The following is a 25,064-nucleotide window of genomic DNA, read 5'->3' on the forward strand; positions in this document are numbered from 1 at the left end:
TCTGACCAGTTTCCCACCCAGTCCCTGCCGATGAAAACATCCCCACCGTATGATGCTTCCACCACCATGCTTCACTGTGGGGATGGGGTGATGGGAGGTGTTGGGTTTGCGCCAGACATAGTATTTTCCTTGATGGCCAAAAAGTGACATTTTAGTCTCATCTGACCAGAGTACCTTCTTCCATATGTTTGGAGAGTCTCCTACATGCCATTTGGTGAACACCAAACGTGTTGGCTTATTTTCTTCTTTAAGCAATGGCTTTTATTCTGGCCACTCTTCCATAAAGCCCAGCTCTGTGGAGTGTACAGCTTAAAGTGGTCCTATGGACAGATACTCCAATCTCCACTGTGGAGCTTTGCAGCTCCTTCAGGGTTATCTTTGGTCTCTTTGTTGCCTCTCTGATTAATGCCCTCCTAGCCTGGTCTGAGATTTGGTGGGCGGCCCTCTCTTGGCAGGATTGTTGTGGTTCCATATTCTTTCCACTTTTTTAATAATGTATTTAATGGTGCTCCGTGGGATGTTCAAAGTTTCTGATATTTTTATATAACCCAACCGTGATCTGTACTTCTTCAAAACTTTGTCCCTGACCTGTTTGGAGAGCTCCTTGGTCTTCATGGTGCCGCTTGCTTGGTGGTGCCCATTGCTTAGTAGTGCTGCAGACTCTGGGGCCTTTCAGAACAGGTGATTATATATACTGAGATCATGTGACAGATCATGTGACACTTAGATTGCACACAGGTGGACTTTATTTAACTAATTATGTGACTTCTGAAGGTAATTGGTTGCACTTATTTAAGGGCTTCATAGCAAAGCGGGTGAATACATATGCACGCAACACTTTTCCGTTTCACATTTTGGAATATTTTGTGTATGTCCATTACATGAAATCCAAATAAAAATCCATTTAAATTACAGGTTGTAATGCAACAAAATAGGAAAAATGCCAAGGGGAATGAATACTTTTGCAAGGCACTGTATCCCTACATCCCTCCAATTATCCCTCCATCTATCCCTCTATCTATCCCTCCTTCTATCCCTCTATCTATCCCTCCATCTATCCCTCCATCTATCCCTCCATCTATCCCTCCATCTATCCCTCTATCTATCCCTCTATCTATCCCTCCATCTATTCCTCCTTCTATCCCTCTATCTATCCCTCCCTCCATCCCTCCCTCCATCTATCCCTCCATCTATCCCTCCATCTATCCCTCTATCTATCCCTCCATCTATCCCTCCTTCTATCCCTCTATCTGTCCCTCCCTCCATCTACCCCTCTATCTATCCCTCTATCTATCCCTCCATCTATCCCTCTATCTATCCCTCCATCTATCCCTCTATCTATCCCTCCATCTATCCCTCTATCTATCCCTCCTTCTATCCCTCCCTCCTTCTATCCCTCCTTCTATCCCTCCTTCTATCCCTCCCTCCATCTATCCCTCCATCTATCCCTCCTTCTATCCCTCCCTCCATCTATATCCCTCTATCTAACCCTCCATCCATTCATTTTTTTCTCCATACAGCAAATATGCAGGCAGTGTGTGTAGGTTAGGTGTATACAGGGGAGGGAAAGGCTTCCATCTACTTCTGAGCGCCTCTCTGGGAATGGCTTACGACAGCTCGTGTTCCTCTCTGTGAATGGCTTACGACAGCTCGTTTTCCTCTCTGTGAATGGCTTATGACAGCTCGTGTGCCTCTCTGTGAATGGCTTACGACAGCTCGTGTTCCTCTCTGTGAATGGCTTACGACAGCTCGTGTTCCTCTCTGTGAATGGCTTACGACAGCTCGTGTTCCTCTCTGTGAATGGCTTACGACAGCTCGTGTTCCTCTCTGTGAATGGCTTACGACAGCTCGTGTTCCTCTCTGTGAATGGCTTACGACAGCTCGTGTTCCTCTCTGTGAATGGCTTACGACAGCTCGTAAAGTCTTATGTCATCACATTTGACAGCTTTTATTGTCCTGTCAGTCTCTTGGTTGTTTTTGGGCTTTGAAGATCAGCTAACTCATCCGCTTCATTCCGTTTGTTCTCCCCTTTGTCTGTGAAGTCTAAGAATAACATGCCGTTAGAATATATTAAACAGCTATTATTAAGAGGACGCAGCCCCTTCTCACAGATAGAGCCGTCTTAACTCGTTCCAACTGTCCAATAGTTATGCACATTACTTTTTACATTTCATGCACAGTGGGAATGTTATTTGGAGAAAAGTCCATTACGTTATGGAGCTATTAGTGGATATTTGCGGAAGCAGTTGACTCGGGAGACTAAATAGATTATTGTGCTGCAAATAACGCAGTGTTTTTAATGGTATATTTTTTCTCCACAGCCTCTGTGCAGCTCCCGTGGCAGAGAGCCGTGTCTCAGAATAAGGTTCCATACTACATCAAGTGAGTTCTACTGTACTGACTGGTAACATACTGATTATGTATGCTAGACGAATCACTTTCTTTATGCTTATTTTATGGTAAGTATTTGCATAACAATGGTTGAAACCTGCTGTGTGTGTGTTTTTATGTACGCATGTGCGGTTGGTTTTACTTGTGAGCGTGTATGAGTGCATGATTCTATTCATACTCAGTTTTCCAGTTGAATTCTTGGAAGTTTCCACTGTTGTAATATTGAATTTGAGGTGATTTTAGGTGTCATGGCTACTGTTGCTCATTCATTTAGCTGGGGGACTTTTCAACTGGCACAATACCTGTGATAATGCCTAGGTATTCATGGACTCCATTATCGTAGTACCATAGCAGAGATATTGCTGCTTCAGATCACATTTCCCATTGTAATACATTCACAGTCAAGCAGCACAGCAGACAGTGTGTCCATTTAAAAGGCAGATGGGGTGAGAGAGGTTTGTGCTGATAGCTACTCAGTATGGCTTTCAAAGTGTCTCAATGCACCTTGGACACATGTTAAGAGAGGAAGACAGAGAGAGTTAAAGGGAGGGAGACGGGTGGACAGAGAGCTTAAAGGGAGGGAGACAGGTGGACAGAGAGAGTTAAAGGGAGGGAGACATGTGGACAGAGTTAAAGGGAGGGAGACATGTGGACAGAGTTAAAGGGAGGGAGACAGGTGGACAGAGTTAAAGGGAGGGAGACAGGTGGACAGAGTTAAAGGGAGGGAGACATGTGGACAGAGTTAAAGGGAGGGAGACAGGTGGACAGAGAGAGTTAAAGGGAGGGAGACAGGTGGACAGAGAGAGTTAATGGGAGGGAGACATGTGGACAGAGAGAGTTAAAGGGAGGGAGACAGGTGGACAGAGTTAAAGGGAGGGAGACATGTGGACAGAGTTAAAGGGAGGGAGACAGGTGGACAGAGTTAAAGGGAGGGAGACAGGTGGACAGAGAGAGTTAAAGGGAGGGAGACAGGTGGACAGAGAGAGTTAAAGGGAGGGAGACAGGTGGACAGAGTTAAAGGGAGGGAGACAGGTGGACAGAGTTAAAGGGAGGGAGACATGTGGACAGAGTTAAAGGGAGGGAGACAGGTGGACAGAGTTAAAGGGAGGGAGACATGTGGACAGAGTTAAAGGGAGGGAGACAGGTGGACAGAGTTAAAGGGAGGGAGACAGGTGGACAGAGTTAAAGGGAGGGAGACATGTGGACAGAGTTAAAGGGAGGGAGACAGGTGGACAGAGTTAAAGGGAGGGAGACAGGTGGACAGAGAGAGTTAAAGGGAGGGAGACAGGTGGACAGAGAGAGTTAAAGGGAGGGAGACAGGTGGACAGAGTTAAAGGGAGGGAGACAGGTGGACAGAGTTAAAGGGAGGGAGACAGGTGGACAGAGTTAAAGGGAGGGAGACAGGTGGACAGAGTTAAAGGGAGGGAGACAGGTGGACAGAGTTAAAGGGAGGGAGACAGGTGGACAGAGTTAAAGGGAGGGAGACAGGTGGACAGAGTTAAAGGGAGGGAGACAGGTGGACAGAGTTAAAGGGAGGGAGACCGGTAGACAGAGAGATGGGGGTAACAGAGAAAGAAACGGAGAGAGAGGGATAAGAAAAAAGAGCGATTCATATGAAAGGAGGATGGGTGAGAGATGGGGGTAGGATGAAGGGGTGATAAGGAGGTAGAGGTACAAAAGACAGGTTGTGAGAGAGATGAGAGAGAGATACTGAGTGAGAGAGGGAGACATCCCTGTAAACAGCTGATGTTTGTTTACCCCAGGAGCTTTGCACTGGAAGGGATCCGAGATGAAAGGGCGAGAGAAGCTGGGAGGAGAGATGAGGACAGGTTTAGAACTCTGGTATCAACAACAGCTGTCTCTGATCACAGGTGTTGGCCCTCCTCGAGTGGCTGACCATTGAACCCGGGCCCTCCCTCTATACACACACACACACATACGCCATATGTCCCTTCCTTGCCTCTGTATTAAGTAGCACAGCAACTCCACCACAGGTTTTGCTGAGCCCCACTCACACTCATTCTGAGTGACCCTTTAAGAAGGGAAAAGAGAAAGGGAAATCGGCCTATTGAAAGCCTCCCTCCATCTCCAACACTGTGAGGCTTTCATCTCATTTAAATGGATGCCACCGCCGGGAGCTACAATACTAAGCTATTGCCACTGTTGGGATTAAAAATCTCTCAAATCTCTTTGACTGCCCTCCCTGACCCCTCTGAGGGAATTCAAAAACGTTGCCTTGGCCTTCACAGGGCTAATCGTAGGTCACTTACAGTGCAGTGACATTACTGTGACTCCAACATCAGGCTTTGACACATTCATTAGGCTCTGGGCCCCCCGCCTTTCTCTCTAGCTCATGCTATTTCTCGTCCGCCCGGCCGCACAAAGGCCTCTGTGCTACCCACCCCCCCTCCCTTCCATGGGAACAGCGACACACTGGTGAATCAAACGGCTAAACATGGAAGCCTCGCCACCCGTTGCTCTGTCACCCCAGTTGACCTCCAGCTGACCTCTGGCATTTCAGCGGGCTCAGATTTCCAGAATGCTGTCAGGGTGAAATATTGGACTGCCGCTCTTTTCTGCCAACATAAGAGCTAGCTTGAAACTTCCCATCACACTCTGTGGTGGGTGTCGGTGTCTGTGGGGGTGGGTGGGTGTCTGTGGGTGTCTGTGGTGGGTGTGGGTGTCTGTGGGGGTGGGTGGTTCAGTTGTGGCTCAGTTGGTAGAGCATGGGGCTTGCAATGCCAGGGTTGTGGGTTCGATTCCTAGGGGGACCAGTATGAAAATGTATGCACTCACTACTGTAAGTCACTCTGGATAAGAGTGTCTGCTGAATGACTAATGTGAAAATGTGTGTGTTGTTGGGTTTGCATCCACATTGACTCATCGAATTACCTTCATTAAGTTGCTACAATTCAAAGGGTTGAAACGTTTTTCAAATGCAGAGTAGAAGAGGAGAGAAAAAATGATCAAGTTTTGAGGGGAGGAGGAGAAGAGGAATATATCAAGTGGAGAATGCAGGCACTCTGGTTGGAGATTAGTCTGGCAGAGGGACTGTCACGGAGAGGCGGGAAAAGTGTCTCTGAGTCGCAGATATTTCCCTGCTTCTATCCCTTATATTTTAAAATGTAATCATTCATCGACTGCTCATGATTATTCATGAACATGTCCTGCCTGAGAGACATAGTCCTCCTCAGGAGAAAGATGCTGTGACTTGCATGTCTCTGTGACTCTGTCTCTGGGAGTTTATGAAGCGTCACTTCCCCAAGGATAGCTCAGTGTTTTGCCTAGCTTTCCATGAACTGAGGCTCACCTCCTACACCCTTGGTTCCAATTTTTGGGATGACTGCCCTGGATGTTGGGTTTTGGGGCATTTACATTTGCATTGCATCCCATTTTTATATACTGTATATATATTCATACAGTTGCAAGAAAAAGTTTGGACCTTTTGGAATCACCTGGATTTCTGTGGTCTGATCTTCATCTCAGTCACAATAATAGACAACAACAATCTGACTAAACTAATAACACACAAACAGTTGTACTTTTCACATTTTTATTGAAGACATTGAGTAATCATTCACAGTGCAGGCTGTAAAAAGTAAGTGCACCTCTGCGTTAACGACTTCTCCAAAAGCTATTTGGAGTCAGGTGTTTCAATTAAGGAGATGAGATTGGAGGTGTGGGTTGCACAGGTGCCCTGCCCTCTTGGAACTCTAGGGGCACTATTGTCATTTTTGGAGAGAAAAAAACGTTCCCGTTTTAAACGGGATATTTTGTCAGGACCAGATGCTAGAATATGCATATAATTGACAGCTTTCGATAGAAAACACTCTTAACGTTTCCAAAACTGTAAAGATATTGTATGTGAGTATAACAGAACTGATGTTGCAGGCGAAAGCCTGAGAAAAATCCAATCCGGAAGTGCCCCAGGTTTTGAAAGCGCTGCGTTCCAATGACTCCCTATATGGCTGTGAATGTACCATCAACGAGCTTACGCTTTCTACGTATTCCCCAAGGTGTCTACGGCATGGTGACGTAGTTTTAAGCATTTCTGTTGAAGAATAGCCGTATGGGGGCACATTGCGTAAGTGGTCACATGGTGGCTCCGAGAGAGATTCTCGCGTAAAGTACAGAGGTTGCCATCACTCCAATCGGTCTTAGAGAAAAAGGAATTGTCCCGACGGATATATTATCGAATAGATATTAGAAAAACACCTTGAGGATTGATTCTAAACAACGTTTGCCATGTTTCTGTCGATATTATGGAGCTAATCTGGAGGAAAAAAATGGCTTTGTGGTGACCGCAATTTCCGGGCAATTTCTCAGCCAAACGTGAAGAACAAACAGAGCTGTTTCGCCTACAAAAATAATATTTTGGGAAAAAATGAACTTTGGCTGTCTACTGGGAATCTCGTGAGTGAAAACATCCGAAGTTCATCAAAGGTAAACTATTTAATTTGATTGCTTTTCTGATTTCCGTGACAAGGTTGCTTGCTGCTAGCAAGGCATAATGCTATGCCAGGCTATTATAAACTTACACAAATGCTTGTCTAGCGTTGGCTGTAAAGCATATTTTGAAAATCTGAGATGACAGTGTTAACAAAAGGCTAAGCTGTGTCTCAATATATTTCATTTGTGATTTTCATGAATAGGAAAATTTCCTAGGGATATTTATGTCCGCTGCGTTATGCTAATTAGTTTGAGGCGATGATTACGCTCCCAGATCTGGGATGGGTAGTATCAAGAGGTTTTAAATAAAGGCCGCACAAAGCCTGGTTACTGACAAGTCTGTTCTTCTCCAGAAAGATTGGTTAGTGTGAAGAATGCCTCGATCCCAACAACTTTCACAGGACCTTAGAAGACGCATTATAGAGATGCATTATAAAGATGCACGAAGCTGGAAAATGTTACAAAAGCATTGCTAATGACCTTGGTGTTCATCCATCCACGGTGAGACAAAATGGAGAAGATTCAGGACTGTTGCTCCTCTCCCTAGGGGTGGCGTCCTGCGCAGATCACTCCAAGAGCACAAACTGCAATCCTGAAAGAGATGAGATAGAACCCAAGGGTAACAGCAAAATACCAGAAAACTCTACAAACAACGATAGTCTTTGTTCAGGTGTCCACTATCAGAAAAACACTGAACAACAATGGTGTTCATGGATGGACACCACCAAGGAAACCACTGCTGTCTAAAAAAAAACATTGCGGCACGTCTCAAGTTTGCCCAAGACCACCTGGATGTTCCACAACACTTCTGGGAAAATGTGCTGTGGACAGATGAGACAAAAGTTGAACTTAAAAGTTGAACGCTATGTGTGGAGGAAAAAGGGCACTGCACACCAACCAAAACCTCATCACAACTGTGAAGCATGGTGGAGGGAGCATCATGGTTTGTGGCTGCTTTGCTGCCTCAGGGCCTGGACACCTTGCAATCATTGAGGGAACAATGAATTCAAAATTGTATCAAGACATTTTACAGGAGAATGTCAGGGCAGCAGTTTTTTGTGTTTTGGAATGGCCAAGTCAGAGTCCTGACCTTAACCCAATTGAGATGCTGTGGCATGACCTGAAGAGGGGTGTGCAATCAAATTTCCTCCTCAACGTTGTGCAAGTCTTATAAGCAGCTACAGGAAACGTTTGGTGGATGTTGTTGCTGCTGAAGGAGGATCTACAAGTTACTAAATTCAAGGGTTCACTTACATTTTCCAGCCTGCACTGTTTAATGGTTATTAAATGTCATCAATAAAAATGTGAAACGTACAACTGTTTGTGTGTTATTAGTTTAGTCAGATTGTGTTTGTCTATTATTGTGACTTAGATGAAGATCAGTTGAAAAAGTAAAGGAGAGCCACACACTCTAGGAGCTCAGATGCAATCATTTAATAACCTAATAAACAACGTTTCGACAGACAAACTGTCTTCATCAGGGTACAATGACAAACACTGAGGGGTGACTAGTTTTTATAGTGTCAAAGGACACACACAGGTGTCTGTGATCATGGCCGGGTGTGGCCTGATATCGTTGGTTAATTCTCATATATAAAAATTCAAAACAAACTGAGAGATCTTTTTCTAAGACCGTCTCGCAAAAAGAAGCATTCTTGCGTTCTAACTACCCTTTATTCAAATTGCTCTGAACAAATTAAGGGAATCGTTCACAAACATTGGCACGTTCTAAGATCTGATGACAGTATCGGTAATGTGTTTTCTGACCTTCCCTTGGTCGTATTCTCGCGGGGCAGAAATCTCAGAGATCAATTGGTAAACTCTGATTTACCACCCCAAGATATCCCTGGACAACGTATTTGCGCCCCTACTGGATGGAAAAGTGTACAACCCTACAAGTGTAATGGCTGCGCTCAATACAATGGCACTTATAAATGTAGATACTTCAAACACCCCCAAACAGGGAAACAGATCCTAATTATGTATCTCAGAGCACAGTAGCACCGGTGCAAAAACTCGACTTACCCTCGTTTTCGTCTCTACGGCATCGATATTGTCACCCTCCCTAGGAGAGGGGGTGACCTCGACAATTTATTGTTAAAACGAGAGGCTGGTTGGATCTTTCATTTAAAGAGCCTTGCTCCCTTCGGTCTCAATGTAGACTTTGATCTTAAGCCATTATTGTGATTTTGCCATTGTAAATGTTTGTAGGCGTATGTAGCCAAATTGTATCTATGATAGTATGCTATCCTTTCATGTTTTTGCTATGTTATTTTTATATCTGAGAATTAACCAACGATATCAGGCCATGATTACAAACACCTGTGTGTGTGTCCTTTGACACTATATCAACTAGTCACCCCGCAGTGTTTGTCATAATACCCTGGAGAAGACAGCTTGTCTGTCGAAACGTTGTTTATTAGGTTATTAAATGATTGCATCTGAGCTCCTAGAGTGTGCGTCTCTCCTTTCATTTTTCAAGTGTTCTACTCCGCTAGCCAGCACCTCGCCTAAATAGGTGTGCGTTTCTTTCGCCTCTAGATTAGATGAAGATCAGACCACATTTTATGAGTAATAAATGCATGAATCCAGGTAATATAATATATATATATTTATATATATATATTTATATACAGTACCAGTCAAAAGTTTGGACACACCAACTCATTCAAGGGTTTTTCTTTATTTTTACTATTTTCTACATTTGTAGAATAATAGTGAAGACATCAAAACTATGAAATAACACATATGGAATCATGTAGTAAGCAAAAAAAGTGTTTTACATTTTATATTCTTCAAAGTCGCTGGTTGAGAGAATGCTAAGAGTGTTGAGTGTGCAAAACTGTCATCAAGGCAAAGGGCGGCTACTTTGAAAAATCTAAAGTATATGAGTAGGTGTGTCCAAACTTTTGACTGGTACTGTATGGGGCGGCAGGGTAGCCTAGTGGTTAGTGCGTTAGACTAGTAACCAGAAGGTTGCGAGTTCAAACCCCCGAGCTGACAAGGTACAAATCTGTCGTTCTGCCCCTGAACAGGCAGTTAACCCACTGTTCCCAGGCCGTCATTGAAAATAAGAATGTGTTCTTAACTGACTTGTCTGGTTAAATAAATGTTTAAAAAAAAAATGTATATATTTAACTAAAATATAATTGCAAGAATTTCAATTATTTTACAGAGTTACAATTCAAATAAGGAAATCAGTCAATTTAAATAAATTCATTAGGCCCTAATCTATGGATTTCACATGATTGACTGGGGCAAAGGTTCACCTTCCAACAGGACAATTACCCTAAGCAGACTGCAAAGACAACACATGAGTGGCTTTAGAACAAGTCTCTGAATGTCCTTGAGTGGCCCAGCCAGAGCCTGGACTTGAACCCGGTCGAACATCTCTGGAGGGACCTGAAAATAGCTGTGCAGCGACACTCCCCATCCAACCTGACAGAGCTTGAGAAGCTCTGCAGAGAAGAATGGGAGAAACTCCCCAAATACAGGTGTGCCAAGCGTGTAGCGTCATACCCAAAGGACCTTCAGCAAAGTACTGAGTAAAGGGTCTGAATACATAAGTAAATGTGATATGTCAGTTTTTATTTTTAATAGATTTGGTCAAATGTCTAAAACCTGTTTTTTCTTTGTCACTATGGGGAATTGTGATGTCATTATGGGGTATTGTGTGTAGATTGATGAGGGGGAAAAAACGATTTAATCAATTTTAGGAGAAGGCTGTAAAAAAAAATGTGGGAAAAGTCAAGGGGTCTGCATACTTTCCGAATGCACCGTACATGTGTATATGTACATTTGTGAGTCATATTAAATCTCCTGCACCGTATTAGCATGGGAAATACTGCATGGCAAAGCAAATAAATAATCTGCCCTACAGAGGTAGCTTGTGGTCTTCACTGGTGTAGATTAGTGTGTGCACTTATTACTATAAAATGATTAATGGGGCACCAGTCCAGTATTGCACAAAATGGTATTGTAAGAAGTCCTGTCTCATATAACTATATAAGACTGCAATTAGAATAATAGTAATACATGGATTAATATGAAGGTAGGAATTATTTGAGAATTGGAGTTATTTCCTTAGAATAACAAGACAAACACAAGTTCTTTATACAATCAACATTTAATAACACTGATCAAAATATTTGAAAGGGCATGAAATGGGATGGAAGACAACAAGTGAAGACCTGGAGATCCAGAACATTAAAAGATGTTATGCTCAGTCTGTGATTGGATACTGTTGTGGCTTCTTGATTGTTCAGGCCGCATGGAGGAGAACAAGGGAAGAAGGTGTCTGTGTGTCCTTTCTGGTTGAGTTGGGTGGTTCCTTCAGGTTGCTCTTCTCTGTTGGCTCCTTGCTTGAGTTGCAGAGGCTTTGCTCTAATTGTGTTCTCTTTCCTTGAAGAAGGTCATGTTAAATATACCGTTCATGCTAGACTAGCTCTCTACTGGCGAAGTCTCCTTCTGAGACAGTTTGGTGCATGGGCTCGTCGTCCTAATCTGTGTACTGGATTACATGTACTGTTCCCTAAAAGGTACTTCCCCTAACTCATCAGTTCACCAGTTATTGCCTTAAAATTATTATTTTGGAATGTTTTTATTTACCTTTATTTAACTAGGCATGTCAGTTAAGAACAAATTGTTATTTACAATGACGGCCTACCGGGGAACAATTGGGTTAACTGCCTTGTTCAGGGGCAGAACGACAGATTTATTTTACCGTGTCAGCTCGGGGATTCAATCCTACAAGCTTTCGGTTACTGGCCCAACGCTTTAATCACTAGACTACCTGCCGCAAAGGTCCATGCTCTGTGGTTGGCCTACTGAAGATGGAGGTTCTCCTTCCTCCTTGACAGAGGTCCATCTTGAGAGGTCCATCTTGAGAGGTCCATCTTGAGAGGTCCATCTTGAGAGGTCCATCTTGAGAGGTCCATCTTGAGAGGTCCAGTTTGAGAGGTCCAGTTTGAGAGGTCCCGATGGATAAGAGGCTAAGAGCTAAGAGGGAAGCAGTACTTTTGTAGTCCTGCTAGGTCAGATGGTATCACCCCTTGGTGTCGAGAGCCATTTTTACGACCCAATGTCTTGGAGGTAGAGAACGTTTTTTGGGGGAGAAAAGCTAAGTTGGTTATTGTCAATAATGTTCAGATACGACACATCGCTACACTGACCTGCTGGGATAATCTAGAGCTGTGAAAAACGATGCATCCTTTATCTTCTGTAATCATCAGGTTTGTGATGAGGAGGAAGTAGCCAAGCCAAACAGGAAATGCCAGGGGAAGTGGTCATTATGCAGAGGATTATAAACGCTGTAATTATGCTGCCTGTATCTGAGGCATCCTGGAGCCAAGGAGAAGCAGAGTCCCCTCTGTCATTCTATTCACACTGATGGAATTAGAATTTCTAATCATTTAATATGAATTAGAATGTAGTAATTTACTGCTCTGCTATAGCTTGGCCACAAGCTCTCATAAACAGCACTTCAGAGTAGCTTATTAGTTACATAAAATGCGGAGTTTCCTGGGTTTTATGCAGTATTCTATCCCAGAGTCCCGTTTTAATGATGTTTACTCAGAGATGTCATTTAATTAAGCAATAAGACACGAGTCAGTGCTGTATCATGAATAAAGTCACAGGCAAATGGTGTCGTTCGGCCCGATGCGATAGCGGAGGGCCAATACTGCCTCTTGTACCTTATTGATGTCTAAAGACAGTACTAAACTAAACGCTAGGCTTATATTAACCCCAGCTGTACTAAACTAAATGCTAGGCTTATATTAACCCCAGCTGTACTAAACTAAATGCTAGGCTTATATTAACCCCCGATGTACTAAACTAAACGCTAGGCTTATATTAACCCCCGATGTACTAAACTAAACGCGAGGCTTATATTAACCCCCGATGTACTAAACTAAACGCGAGGCTTATATTAACCCCCGATGTACTAAACTAAATGCTAGGCTTATATTAACCCCCGATGTACTAAACTAAACGCTAGGCTTATATTAACCCCAGCTGTACTAAACTAAACGCGAGGCTTATATTAACCCCCGCTGTACTAAACTAAACGCTAGGCTTATATTAACCCCCGATGTACTAAACTCAACGTGAGGCTTATATTAACCCCCGATGTACTAAACTCAACGTGAGGCTTATATTAACCCCCGATGTACTAAACTAAACGTGAGGCTTATATTAACCCCCGATGTACTAAACTAAACGCGAGGCTTATATTAACCCCAGCTGTACTAAACTAAACGCGAGGCTTATATTAACCCCCGCTGTACTAAACTAAACGCTAGGCTTATATTAACCCCCGATGTACTAAGCTATTCGTGAGGCTTATATTAACCCCCAATGTACTAAACTCAACGTGAGGCTTATATTAACCCCCGATGTACTAAACTAAACGTGAGGCTTATATTAACCCCCGATGTACTAAACTAAACGCGAGGCTTATATTAACCCCCACTATACCAAACTAAATGCTTGGCTAGAAGCAATGGGAAATAATGTGTGAGTTGAGATAAATAAAACAGATGATTTGGATAGCAACATGAAAATGATATTCTTATGGAGGTGCAGTGATCATTTTCAGATGGAACTGTTAAGCGGGAATAGGTGTGTTTGACAGTTAATACAGCATGGCTTGGAACGCTGCTCGTCCATCCAGCATCCGGGATCCAAACAACCAGTTTTATAATGATGTTTACGGAGAAATGTCAAGCGCTGCATCTATTTATCCTCAAACCGGATTCATCTCCAGGCTCACTGTGCTCTTTACAGTATATCACTCACTCAACTCCCTGCTGAGGACAGGCTGTGGAGCTGCTCTGACTTCCTGTCTGAGCTCTTTACCCAAAGCTCTTCTAAGCTCCATCTTTGCACTAGGTATTCCACAACAATTAACTTCCAATAAGCATTCTACCTATTGGTAGAATGGACTCGGAACAATTGGTGGCAACATGAAAAACCCTAAATCTCAAACCGGCTTTGAGAATGAATGCAGAATTCTATATGGCACTACCAAGCGACTTTGGTGCTCTCAGGATGTAGCTTTTGACCAGTCAACCTTAACTCCTTGTTAAAAAAAGAGAGACTTTGATCTTTGTGTGGTTCTTCAAATCAGAGAGATTCTATAACCCTGAGCTTGGTGCCAAACCATCTCTTTCACATTTTGGGACATGAATGTCTGTGTGATCTTCAAGCCTTAACACATGTGTACATGCGTCACAGCTCTGTCCTTGCAAAGGTTACCACAGATAACCTTAAACTTGGGAGTTTCTGAGGATAAATGAGGACGGACGACAGAGGGAGAAAGAAGGGATGATCGAGGAAGCTTAGAACCTGCCAACTCTGTGGGTTGTCTTCATTATGACAGGCCTAAGCTGCTGGTCCAGCAGTGGTAGTAGACAGCTAGTGTAATCCATTTTTTTTGATTGAGCCTGTCTGCTGTGTTTGTCATTCTGCTGCTTTGCACTGAATACATAGTGGAAAGACTCCACGGGTTGCCAGATCACAGTCAACTCCTTGTGTTTCATCTTTGGGGCTAAGGCTGGCTTCTCTTTGATGTTCCTCCTACAGACTTAGTTGAATGGCAACCATTATTGTGTTTACTCTGACTGCTGTTGGCACTGATAGAAAGTCATTAACACACTTCCAGATGTGTGTCTGTGTGTGTGTCTGTGCATGCATGCACGTATGTGCATGGGTGTGTGTGTACAAGCTTATGCCACAACCGCGGCTAAATCCTCAAGCTGGTCGAACAAGAGGAGATATGAATTCATTTCTGACAGCTTGGTGTCCAAATCCTCACTGGGACACAATAATATCCATCCGGCCATGATTGAATCGGCCCCTGTCTCAAATAGCACAGCTGAAACAGAAACCCCGAGCTGAGCGCTCTAGTCATATTTGCAATGCAAGGAAGGTATGAAAGTGTGTGCCATTTCAGAGCATGATGAGGGATGAACACCTGCTGATGGCTTCTGTAGTTCGTCTCCCCTGTGTTCTACTGTCAGCACTTCACTGGATAGCCTGTCTCCTCTCTCTCTTTATTTTCTCTCTCCCTTCCATTTCTCTGTCTCTGTCTCTGTCTCTGTCTCTGTCTCTGTCTCTGTCTCTCTCTCTCTCTCTCTCTCTCTCTCTCTCTCTCTCTCTCTCTCTCTCTCTCTCTCTCTCTCTCTCTCTCTCTCTCTCTCTCTCTCTGTGGAGACAGTCTCGCTATGACAACCTAGTCACAGAGATACTGGCATTCAGAATAGACGTCACAACACAGCAATTCCCAACAATTCCCTTGATATCAGTGTGGGTACAGGAAGGAATATTTCGCCGAAGCGGAGAATCATTCAAATATAAATGAGTTCCCTGATCAGGTGAAGAAGGGCAGCAGACAGACAAAAACCCCACACCTACTTATCAATTCTGTCTTCTGGAGTCATCAACACTGCTCTGCTTGATCAGATTCAAGTCAATTTGTTTGTGTGTTTTTATTTCAAACATGGTTCTTGTTGATTTGGCTGTGTTGTCTGTGCTCTCTGCACCTGGCGGCGTTTCTCAGAAGCTGAAATGTAAACAGGATGGAGACAAGACATCAACATCTCCCCCTCGTAGCCCCAGGGGACCTGGATGTGTGTGCTATGTACCGTACTGAGAGGAGGCCTGCAGAGATGAGGGGTGTGTCCTTGTGCATCACCCTGAAGGCCTCCTAGACGATTTGTATGCTTTGGGAATCACAATCGGATCCGCGTTTTGGATTTGTATACATGTGCTTCTATTATTGAGATGATAAGAAAACCAGTCGACAATACAGAGCGAATTATCTGTCTGGCTCTCTCTGTTTGTGTGTGTGTGTTAGGGCTGGGCGATATGGCCTAATATCATATGGTATTTTTTTAAATTTATGACAGTATTTGTTTTTATTTATTTCATGTTTTTGATCAATAAAAGCTCTACATTTGCTTTTTGAGTAGTGCGTGACCTTGGGGTGGCAACACATATTTTTTCAATTATTTCAATGGGTCTTTCTCCATTCTGATTTAGATCAAAACACTTGGGTGAACTTTTGGAATCATGTAAATATAATGTTTATTAGTGATGTTCCGTGTTTCCTATGGGACCCTATACTCTTTGGCTACATTACATCTTTGCCTATTCCTCTTTGATTTAGAAGATACTGTTGCACAAACAACATGCTGATTTAGTCCTCCACCAGCACTGGTATCAGGCTGTATTAGCCAGCTACGTTTGCTCTGACTCAGTACTTTTATTAGCTAGTTAGCTAGCGATTAGCATTAGTGGCTAACACGATTTAGCTTAACTTGCTAAGAAAATACAAACTAGCTGTTTGCTGATGTAAGAAACACAAACTAATATTGTAATTATAGAATGCTTGTGAATTGAAATTGAGAACAACATCATTGTCATCAACATGTGCTGCATTGACCATGCAGACTGAACGAAAGTGTCTCGTGGTCAAGCAACAACAAATGCGCTCCTTGAGTGAAGGGCTGGGACTAGGTCTGTGTGGAAGCGGCGTGGAGAGAGAGCAGAGAGGGACGACTCAGGTAGCGGAGTAAACTATACAAATGGACGTTACTCACGGCGTATCACATTTAACAAACCAAACAGTCAAATACCGTTATAGAAGGTAAAGTAAAAACCCAAACCGTTCCGAGCATCAATACCGGTATATAGTAAAATACGGTATACCGCCCTGTGTGTGTGTGTGTGCGCGCGTGCGTGCATGCGTGTGTGTGTGTGTTACAAAAGCCTTATCGTTATCCCCTGTTGTCTTCCAGCCACCAGACTCAGACTACCTGCTGGGACCATCCAAAGATGACAGAGCTCTACCAGTCTCTTGGTATGAAACAGACAGACACCAGTCATATAATCACAGAACATTCACTTTCACTCAAATTTGACACCACGCCGTAACTGCAAAGCTTTCTCTCGTGCTCTTTCACACAGTGTCTTGCTGTCTCGCTTACACACACACACACACACACACACACACACACACACACACACACACACACACACACACACACACACTGACTGTAACATCCATATTTATGTATGGGTCACCGTTGCGGTGGTCAGTGTGACTGTTCTTTAATGATCAGATGGATCAGTAATAAGCTGTGGAACAGTTCCTAAAGGCCAACGCTCAACAGATAGGACTCAGCTCCTCTGAGAGAGGTCTCACATAACCCAATTACCAGCCATTTCCAGCCCTCCCTGTGACTATATAGAAATTACACTACGACACGTCTTTTCAACAGGTTTCCAGTTTGTCATCATAATTTCATGTCAGACCACTGTTATCCTTTCTGTATGATTGATTCCATCCCTCTTTCCTCTCTCTCTTTCTTTCTATCTTTCTCTCTCACCTTTTAGCTGACCTGAACAACGTGAGATTTTCCGCTTACAGAACAGCCATGAAGATCCGTCGGCTACAGAAAGCACTGTGCTGTAAGTTTCCTTTTCACCCCACAGTCACACACACACACACACACACACACACACACACACACACACACACACACACACACACACACACACACACACACACACACCACACACACACACACACCACACACACACACACACACACACACACACACACACACACACACACACACACACCACACACAGACACACACACACACACCACACACACACACAGACACACACAGACACACACACACACACACACACACACACACACACACACACACACACACACACACACACACACACACACACACACACTGACACAAACACATGCATGTTTGTGTGTGTGCGTGCAACCAGGTATGCGATTGAGTTTGTGTGTACCTGTATGTGTAACATCCTTTTGTTTAGTTGAGATTCCATCTGTGCCGCTGTGTGTTTCATCCCAAAGGGGAATAAATTGTCTTCCACAATAACCAGCTGGCCATAGCTATCTTTGTGTTAGTTATTCCCTGTTGGCTGCAGACGGTGTGTGGATAGAAATGGTGACGTCTCCCTCTGGGTATTGCTGTACCTTGCTGCTGGGACTGAGCCAGGCTATCTGTCATTATTATCCAGGGGTTATTTAAGCAATAACTCTGGGGGGGTGTGGTATATGGCCAATATACCATGGCTAAGTTACTACGCACGGCGTAACACGGAGTGCCCGGATACAGCCCTTAGCCGTAGTATATTGGCTGTATACCATAAGCCCCCGCGGTGCCTTATTCCTATTATAAACTGGTTACCAACGTAATTGGAACAGTAAAAACAAATGTTTTGTCATACCTGTGGTATACCACGGCTGTCAGCCAATGAGCATTCAGGGATTGAACCACCCAGTTTATGCTGTTATTTAGAGAGCTCCAAACTTTACTGCTTCACTTTATTCTTTCTCTGTCTGCTTTCTGTCGTACTTCTGGGGTAGAGGGTGGAGTGGGTTTGTCGTGCTGAGAGTAGGGGGCAGTGTGCGTGTGTGGTTTTATGAGTTAGTGTGGGTGTTAATGAGTTTAGATGATTCAGGCGTTTTGGGTTTGTCATATTATATTGCATTATCTTGTGATGATGAGACGAGAGCTCCTAGTACGTCTGAGTGATTTGGACTGAGGGCGTTCAGATTCAATTTCACCCATTAGATTACAAGTCAAAGCCTGAAGTCCAAAGCACAGACACAGATCTGTATTTATTAGTTATTACTCTGGCTTAATGCCCTGGAACAGAGTGAGGGCGGGAGGGAGGAGAGAGAAAGAGATCGAGAGGAAACAAGTCTGTAAACTCCTTCCCGTTCGTGTTTTGTTTTTCCTTCTTGATCCCCCACTGTCAGATGTATGTCTGTGTGTATCTCCTACACACTCGCACAGCAGGATTGCCCTTAGACGGCTAATTAGGTTAACTCTGAGTCGTGTCTCCAGTATCTGTAACATAAATGGGTTGGCCTGCTGCCCTGGTGTCACACCCCCGTCTACTCTACAGACACCTCATATCCTGTCTGTGGCCGTGTTGTCATTACAACCATCTGTAATTTGCACTGCTCTTCATCATTTTAGAATGTTCTTTGTTGCCATTGAGTGGTCTCAGTAAACAACTTTGAAAAGTCTGTTCTCTTTCCCCTCCCTCCCTCCCTCCCTCCCTCCCTCCCTCCCTCCCTCCCTCCCTCCCTCCCTCCCTCCCTCCCTCCCTCCCTCCCTCCCTCCCTCCCTCCCTCCCTCCCTCCCTCCAGTGGATCTGTTGGATCTGAATGTGGCCCAGAGCACCTTCGAGCAGCACAAGCTTACCCAGAATGCCCAGCTGCTGACAGTGCCAGAAGTGATTAACTGTCTGACGTCCATCTATGATGGGCTGGAGCAGCAGCACAAGGACCTGGTCAATGTTCCGTTGTGTGTCGATATGTGTCTCAACTGGCTGCTCAATGTATACGACACGTACGTGGACACACACACACACACACACACCTTGTAGAAGTCATTTTCTCTCCTAAAAAAAATGTCCACTGTGTGTGTGTTCCCTCTACAGTGGACGCAGTGGGAAGATCCGTGTCCTGTCCATGAAGATAGGATTGCTCTCGCTCTCCAAGGGCCATCTGGAGGAGAAATACAAATGCAAGTACCAACCATCCCACAAAAATACTTTCACACACATAGCATTCACAGAAACACTCAAACACACACACAGACACACACACACAGACACACACACAGACACACACACACAGACACACACAGACACACACACACACACACACACACAGACACAGACGCACACACAGACACAGACACACACAGACACACACAGACACACACAGACACACACACACACACAGACACAGACACACACACAGACACACACACAGACACACACACAGACACACACACACACAGACACACACACAGACACACACACAGACACAGACACACTGAAGTGAAAAAATAATCAAACTTGATCAAACTCTGATAGACTTAAATCACACTTTGACACACCCCCACACACTCTGAGGTGAATTGAGAACAGCCCCAGTGGGAGCGTTGTAGCGTAGTCCGTGCCAGCGTATCCCATAATGCCCTCTGCCAGGCTGTAATCCCAGCTCAGTTACCCAGGGTGCCGATCGGACCGTGTCAGAGGACGCCAGTGAATGGACCATCTAATTGGATGAGAGACCTCCCACTTGTTTTGTATTTGATTTATTTATTTATTTAGTTTCATTGCAGGGGGATTAGGGATGTGGCTAGGGCTGCTGGGGGAGTATGCTTTGTCCTTTCAGATAACGTGCATTCTGTCCTCAATTTGCTCTCTTGCTTTTGTGTCCTCGTTTTCTCCTCCTCGATCTCTCTATCTCTCTCTGTTCTCCCCTTCTATCTCTTCCCTCTCTTCCTTTCCTCTCTCTCTCTCTGTCCTCTCCCTCCATAGTTTCCTTCTCTACCCCTCCTGTGACGTGGAGTCTGTCCCTGAGCCTATTCGTTCCACTGGCAATTTCTATTAGTCTCAAAAAGAGATCAAGCACGGTTGGGCGAGTCCCTCTCGTTTAGAGTCACATTGGTGTCAGGCCCAGACACCCATCCACAGCAACTCACTAAATCACAAGTAGCACAGTCCACCACCGCAACATAGAACCCAACTACATAGCGATTTGGCTCTCAACTCGATACCTTGTTTATTATGCATATCACTTATAATTGTAGGGCAGGACGTTTGAGTCGGAGTAGAAATGTTAAGAAAGTCTGGGGCTCATGTGATTTTGGAGTTTCATGACAACGATGTCCTAGTAGTGGCTATGAAGGCTTATGAAGCTGATACGCATTGCTGCTCATGGTTGAAGAAGTATGGCCGGCTTATACTCTAGGGATGTGCACTATCGAAGAACTGCCATCGCTACTCAAGGAGATATGAAGACCTGGTCAAAATCACACACACACACACACACACACACACACACACACACACACACACACACACACACACACACACACACACACACACACACACACACTGACATCGAGGCTGGTTTGTGCGCATGCAGACACTCGCATGCACACCCACGCACATGCACGGTATCATAGAATCGCCATTACCACTCTACTTAAGGAGATCTGACATCAAGGCAGGGTCTCACACAGAGATCAAAGACAACACCAGGCAGATAGGCGAGCCACATCCCTCCCTCCTTTTATTGCCCCCCCCGCTCTCTATCGCCTTTCTCACTCTCCACTGTATTTCTCTCGCTCTCTCATCTCTCTCACTCTCTCTATACCTCTCTCTCCCGCCAGCTCTCTCTATATCTCTCTCTCGCTCTCTCTCTCATCTCTCTCTCAATATCAATTCAATTCAAGGGCTTTATTGGCATGGGAAACATGTGTTAACATTGCCAAAGCAAGTGAGGTAGATAATATATAAAGTGAGTATATAAAGTGAAATAAACAATACAAAATTAACAGTAAACATTACACATACAGAAGTTTCAAAACAATAAAGACATTACAAATGTCATATTATATATATACAGTGTTTTAACAATGTACAAATGGTAAAGGAAACAAGATAAAATAAATAAGCATAAATATGGGTTGTATTTACAATGGTGTGTGTTCTTCACTGGTTGCCCTTTTCTCGTGGCTCTCCCGCCAACTCTCTCTATATCTCTCTCTCTCATCTCTCTCTCCCGCCAACTCTCTCTATATCTCTCTCTCTCTCATCTCTCTCTCTCCCGCCAACTCTCTCTATATCTCTCTCTCATCTCTCTCTCTCCCGCCATCTCTCTCTCATCTCTCTCTCTCCCGCCAACTCTCTCTCATCTCTCTCTCTCCCGCCAACTCTCTCTATATCTCTCTCTCTCTCTCTCTCATCTCTCTCTCTCCCGCCATCTCTCTCTCCTGCCATCTCTCTCATCTCTCTCTCTCCCGCCAACTCTCTCTATATCTCTCTCTCATCTCTGTCCCGCCAACTCTCTCTATATCTCTCTCCCGCCAACTCTCTCTATATCTCTCTCTCATCTCTCTCTCCCGCCAACTCTCTCTATATCTTTCTCTCATCTCTCTCTCGCCAACTCTCTCTATATCTCTCTCTCATCTCTCTCTCGCCAACTCTCTCTATATCTCTCTCATCTCTCTCTCTCCCGCCAACTCTCTCTATATCTCTCTCCCTCCAACTCTCTCTATATCTCTCTCTCATCTCTCTCTCGCCAACTCTCTCTATATCTCTCTCTCATCTCTCTCTCTCCCGCCAACTCTCTCTATATCTCTCTCTCGCTCTCTCTTCTCTCTCTCTCCCGCCAACTCTCTCTCATCTCTCTCTCTCCTGCCAACTCTCATCTCTCTCTCTCCCGCCAACTCTCTTCTCTCTCTCTCCCGCCAACTCTCTCTCATCTCTCTCTCTCCCGCCAACTCTCTCTATCTCTCAAATCCATTCAATTCAAAGGGGTGTATTGGCATGGGAAACATATGTTTACATTGCCAATGCAAATGGAATAGGCAAGGGAAACATTAGGGAAAACAAGGGAAACATTAGTCAACATTACACCCACAGAAGTTTTAAAAGAATATAGACATTTCAAATGTTATATTATTGGCTATGTACAGTGTTGTAACAATGTACAAGCAGTTAGCTGCAGCCAGCGACTGGAACGAGCTGCAACAAACACTCAAACTGGGCAGTTTTATCTCAATCTCTTCATTCAAAGACTCAATCATGGACACTCGTATTGACAGTTGCGGCTGCTTTGTGTGATGTATTGTTGTCTCTACCTTCTTGCCCTTTATGCTGTTGTCTGTGACCAATAATTATTGTACCATGTTTTGTGCTGCTACCATGTTCTTGCTACCATGCTGTGTTGCTACTACAGTATGTTGTCATGTTGTGTTCCTACCATGTTGTCTTGCTACTACAGTATATTGTTGTCATGTTGTGTTGCTACCATGCTGTGTTGCTACTACAGTATGTTGTCATGTTGTGTTCCTACCATGCTGTGTTACTACTACAGTATGTTGTCATGTTGTGCTGCTACCATGCTGTGTTGCTACTACAGTATGTTGTCATGTTGTGTTCCTACCATGCTGTGTTGCTACTACAGTATGTTGTCATGTTGTGTTCCTACCATGCTGTGTTACTACTACAGTATGTTGTCATGTTGTGTTCCTACCATGCTGTGTTGCTACTACAGTATGTTGTCATGTTGTGTTGCTACCATGCTGTGTTGCTACTACAGTATGTTGTCATGTTGTGTTCCTACCATGTTGTCTTGCTACTACAGTATATTGTTGTCATGTTGTGTTCCTACCATGCTGTGTTACTACTACAGTATGTTGTCATGTTGTGTTCCTACCATGCTGTGTTGCTACTACAGTATGTTGTCATGTGTTGCTACCATGCTGTGTTGCTACTACAGTATGTTGTCATGTTGTGTTCCTACCATGCTGTGTTGCTACTACAGTATGTTGTCATGTGTTGCTACCATGCTGTGTTGCTACTACAGTATGTTGTCAAGTTGTGTTGCTACCATGCTGTGTTACTACTACAGTATGTTGTCATGTTGTGCTGCTACCATGTTGTGTTGCTACTACAGTATATTGTCATGTTGTGTTGCTACCATGCTGTGTTACTACTACAGTATGTTGTCATGTTGTGCTGCTACCATGCTGTGTTGCTACTACAGTATGTTGTCATGTTGTGTTCCTACCATGCTGTGTTACTACTACAGTATGTTGTCATGTTGTGCTGCTACCATGCTGTGTTGCTACTACAGTATGTTGTCATGTTGTGCTGCTACCATGCTGTGTTACTACTACAGTATGTTGTCATGTTGTGTTCCTACCATGCTGTGTTACTACTTCAGTATGTTGTCATGTTGTGCTGCTACCATGCTGTGTTGCTACTACAGTATGTTGTCATGTTGTGTTCCTACCATGCTGTGTTGCTACTACAGTATGTTGTCATGTTGTGTTGCTACTACAGTATGTTGTTGTCATGTTGTGCTGCTACCATGTTGTGTTGCTACCATGTTGTGTTGCTACTACAGTATGTTGTTGTCATATTGTGCTTCTACCATGTTGTGTTGCTACTAGAGTATGTTGTTGTCATGTTGTGCTGCTACCATGTTGTGTTGCTACTACAGTATATTGTTGTCATGTTGTGCTTCTACCATGTTGTGTTGCTACCATGCCTTGTTGTCGTGTTGCTACCATGCTGTGTTTTATGTGTTGCTGCCATGCTATGTTGTTGTCTTAGGTCTCTCTTTATGTCGTGTTGTGGTGTCTCTTGTCATGATGTGGGTTTTGTCCTATATATTTGTATTTTTTATCCCAGCCCCCGTCCGCAGGAGGCCTTTTGGTAGGCCGTCATTGCAAGTAACAATTTGTTCTTAACTGACTTGCCTAGTTAAATAAAGTTTATATAAAATAAATACAAAGTTAGTATGAAAGGGAAAATAAATGAACAGGTTGTTTTTACAGTGTTGTAGAATTTGAATTTTGTATTATTTTAGTGGATAGATCAGCTTTAATATTACAGATTGTGGCTTCTATCAATGTAATTATCTGCATCATTTTCAATCCCCATATACAGTGCCTTGCGAAAGTATTCGGCCCCCTTGAACTTTGCGACCTTTTGCCACATTTCAGGCTTCAAACATAAAGATATAAAACTGTATTTTTTTGTGAAGAATCAACAACAAGTGGGACACAGTCATGAAGTGGAATGACATTTATTGGATATTTCAAACTTGAAAATTCAAATTCAAAACTGAAAAATTGGGCGCGCAAAATTATTCAGCCCCCTTAAGTTAATACTTTGTAGCGCCACCTTTTGCTGCGATTACAGCTGTAAGTCGCTTGGGGTATGTCTCTATCAGTTTTGCACTTCGAGAGACTGAAATTTTTTCCCATTCCTCCTTGCAAAACAGCTCGAGCTCAGTGAGGTTGGATGGAGAGCATTTGTGAACAGCAGTTTTCAGTTCTTTCCACAGATTCTCGATTGGATTCAGGTCTGGACTTTGACTTGGCCATTCTAACACCTGGATATGTTTATTTTTGAACCATTCCATTGTAGATTTTGCTTTATGTTTTGGATCATTGTCTTGTTGGAAGACAAATCTCCGTCCCAGTCTCAGGTCTTTTGCAGACTCCATCAGGTTTTCTTCCAGAATGGTCCTGTATTTGGCTCCATCCATCTTCCCATCAATTTTAACCATCTTCCCTGTCCCTGCTGAAGAAAAGCAGGCCCAAACCATGATGCTGCCACCACCA

The 25,064-nt window shown here is 43.9% G+C and overlaps 1 protein-coding gene across 9 annotated transcripts in view; it reads left to right on the forward strand.

The window, feature by feature from the left end:
- Positions 1–25,064, forward strand: part of utrn (utrophin) — a 337,767-nt gene that overhangs the window by 255,854 nt on the left and 56,849 nt on the right. For all 9 annotated transcript variants that reach the window (XM_031800412.1, XM_031800411.1, XM_031800415.1 and 6 more), the window contains 5 exons: positions 2,322–2,382; positions 16,641–16,702; positions 17,239–17,313; positions 19,055–19,256; positions 19,348–19,433. In XM_031800412.1, coding sequence (XP_031656272.1) covers positions 2,322–2,382; positions 16,641–16,702; positions 17,239–17,313; positions 19,055–19,256; positions 19,348–19,433 — 486 coding nt within the window. The remainder of the gene's footprint in view (positions 1–2,321; positions 2,383–16,640; positions 16,703–17,238; positions 17,314–19,054; positions 19,257–19,347; positions 19,434–25,064) is intronic.

The sequence above is a fragment of the Oncorhynchus kisutch genome, linkage group LG21 (genome assembly GCF_002021735.2).
Source record: "Oncorhynchus kisutch isolate 150728-3 linkage group LG21, Okis_V2, whole genome shotgun sequence".
NCBI lineage: Eukaryota > Metazoa > Chordata > Actinopteri > Salmoniformes > Salmonidae > Oncorhynchus > Oncorhynchus kisutch.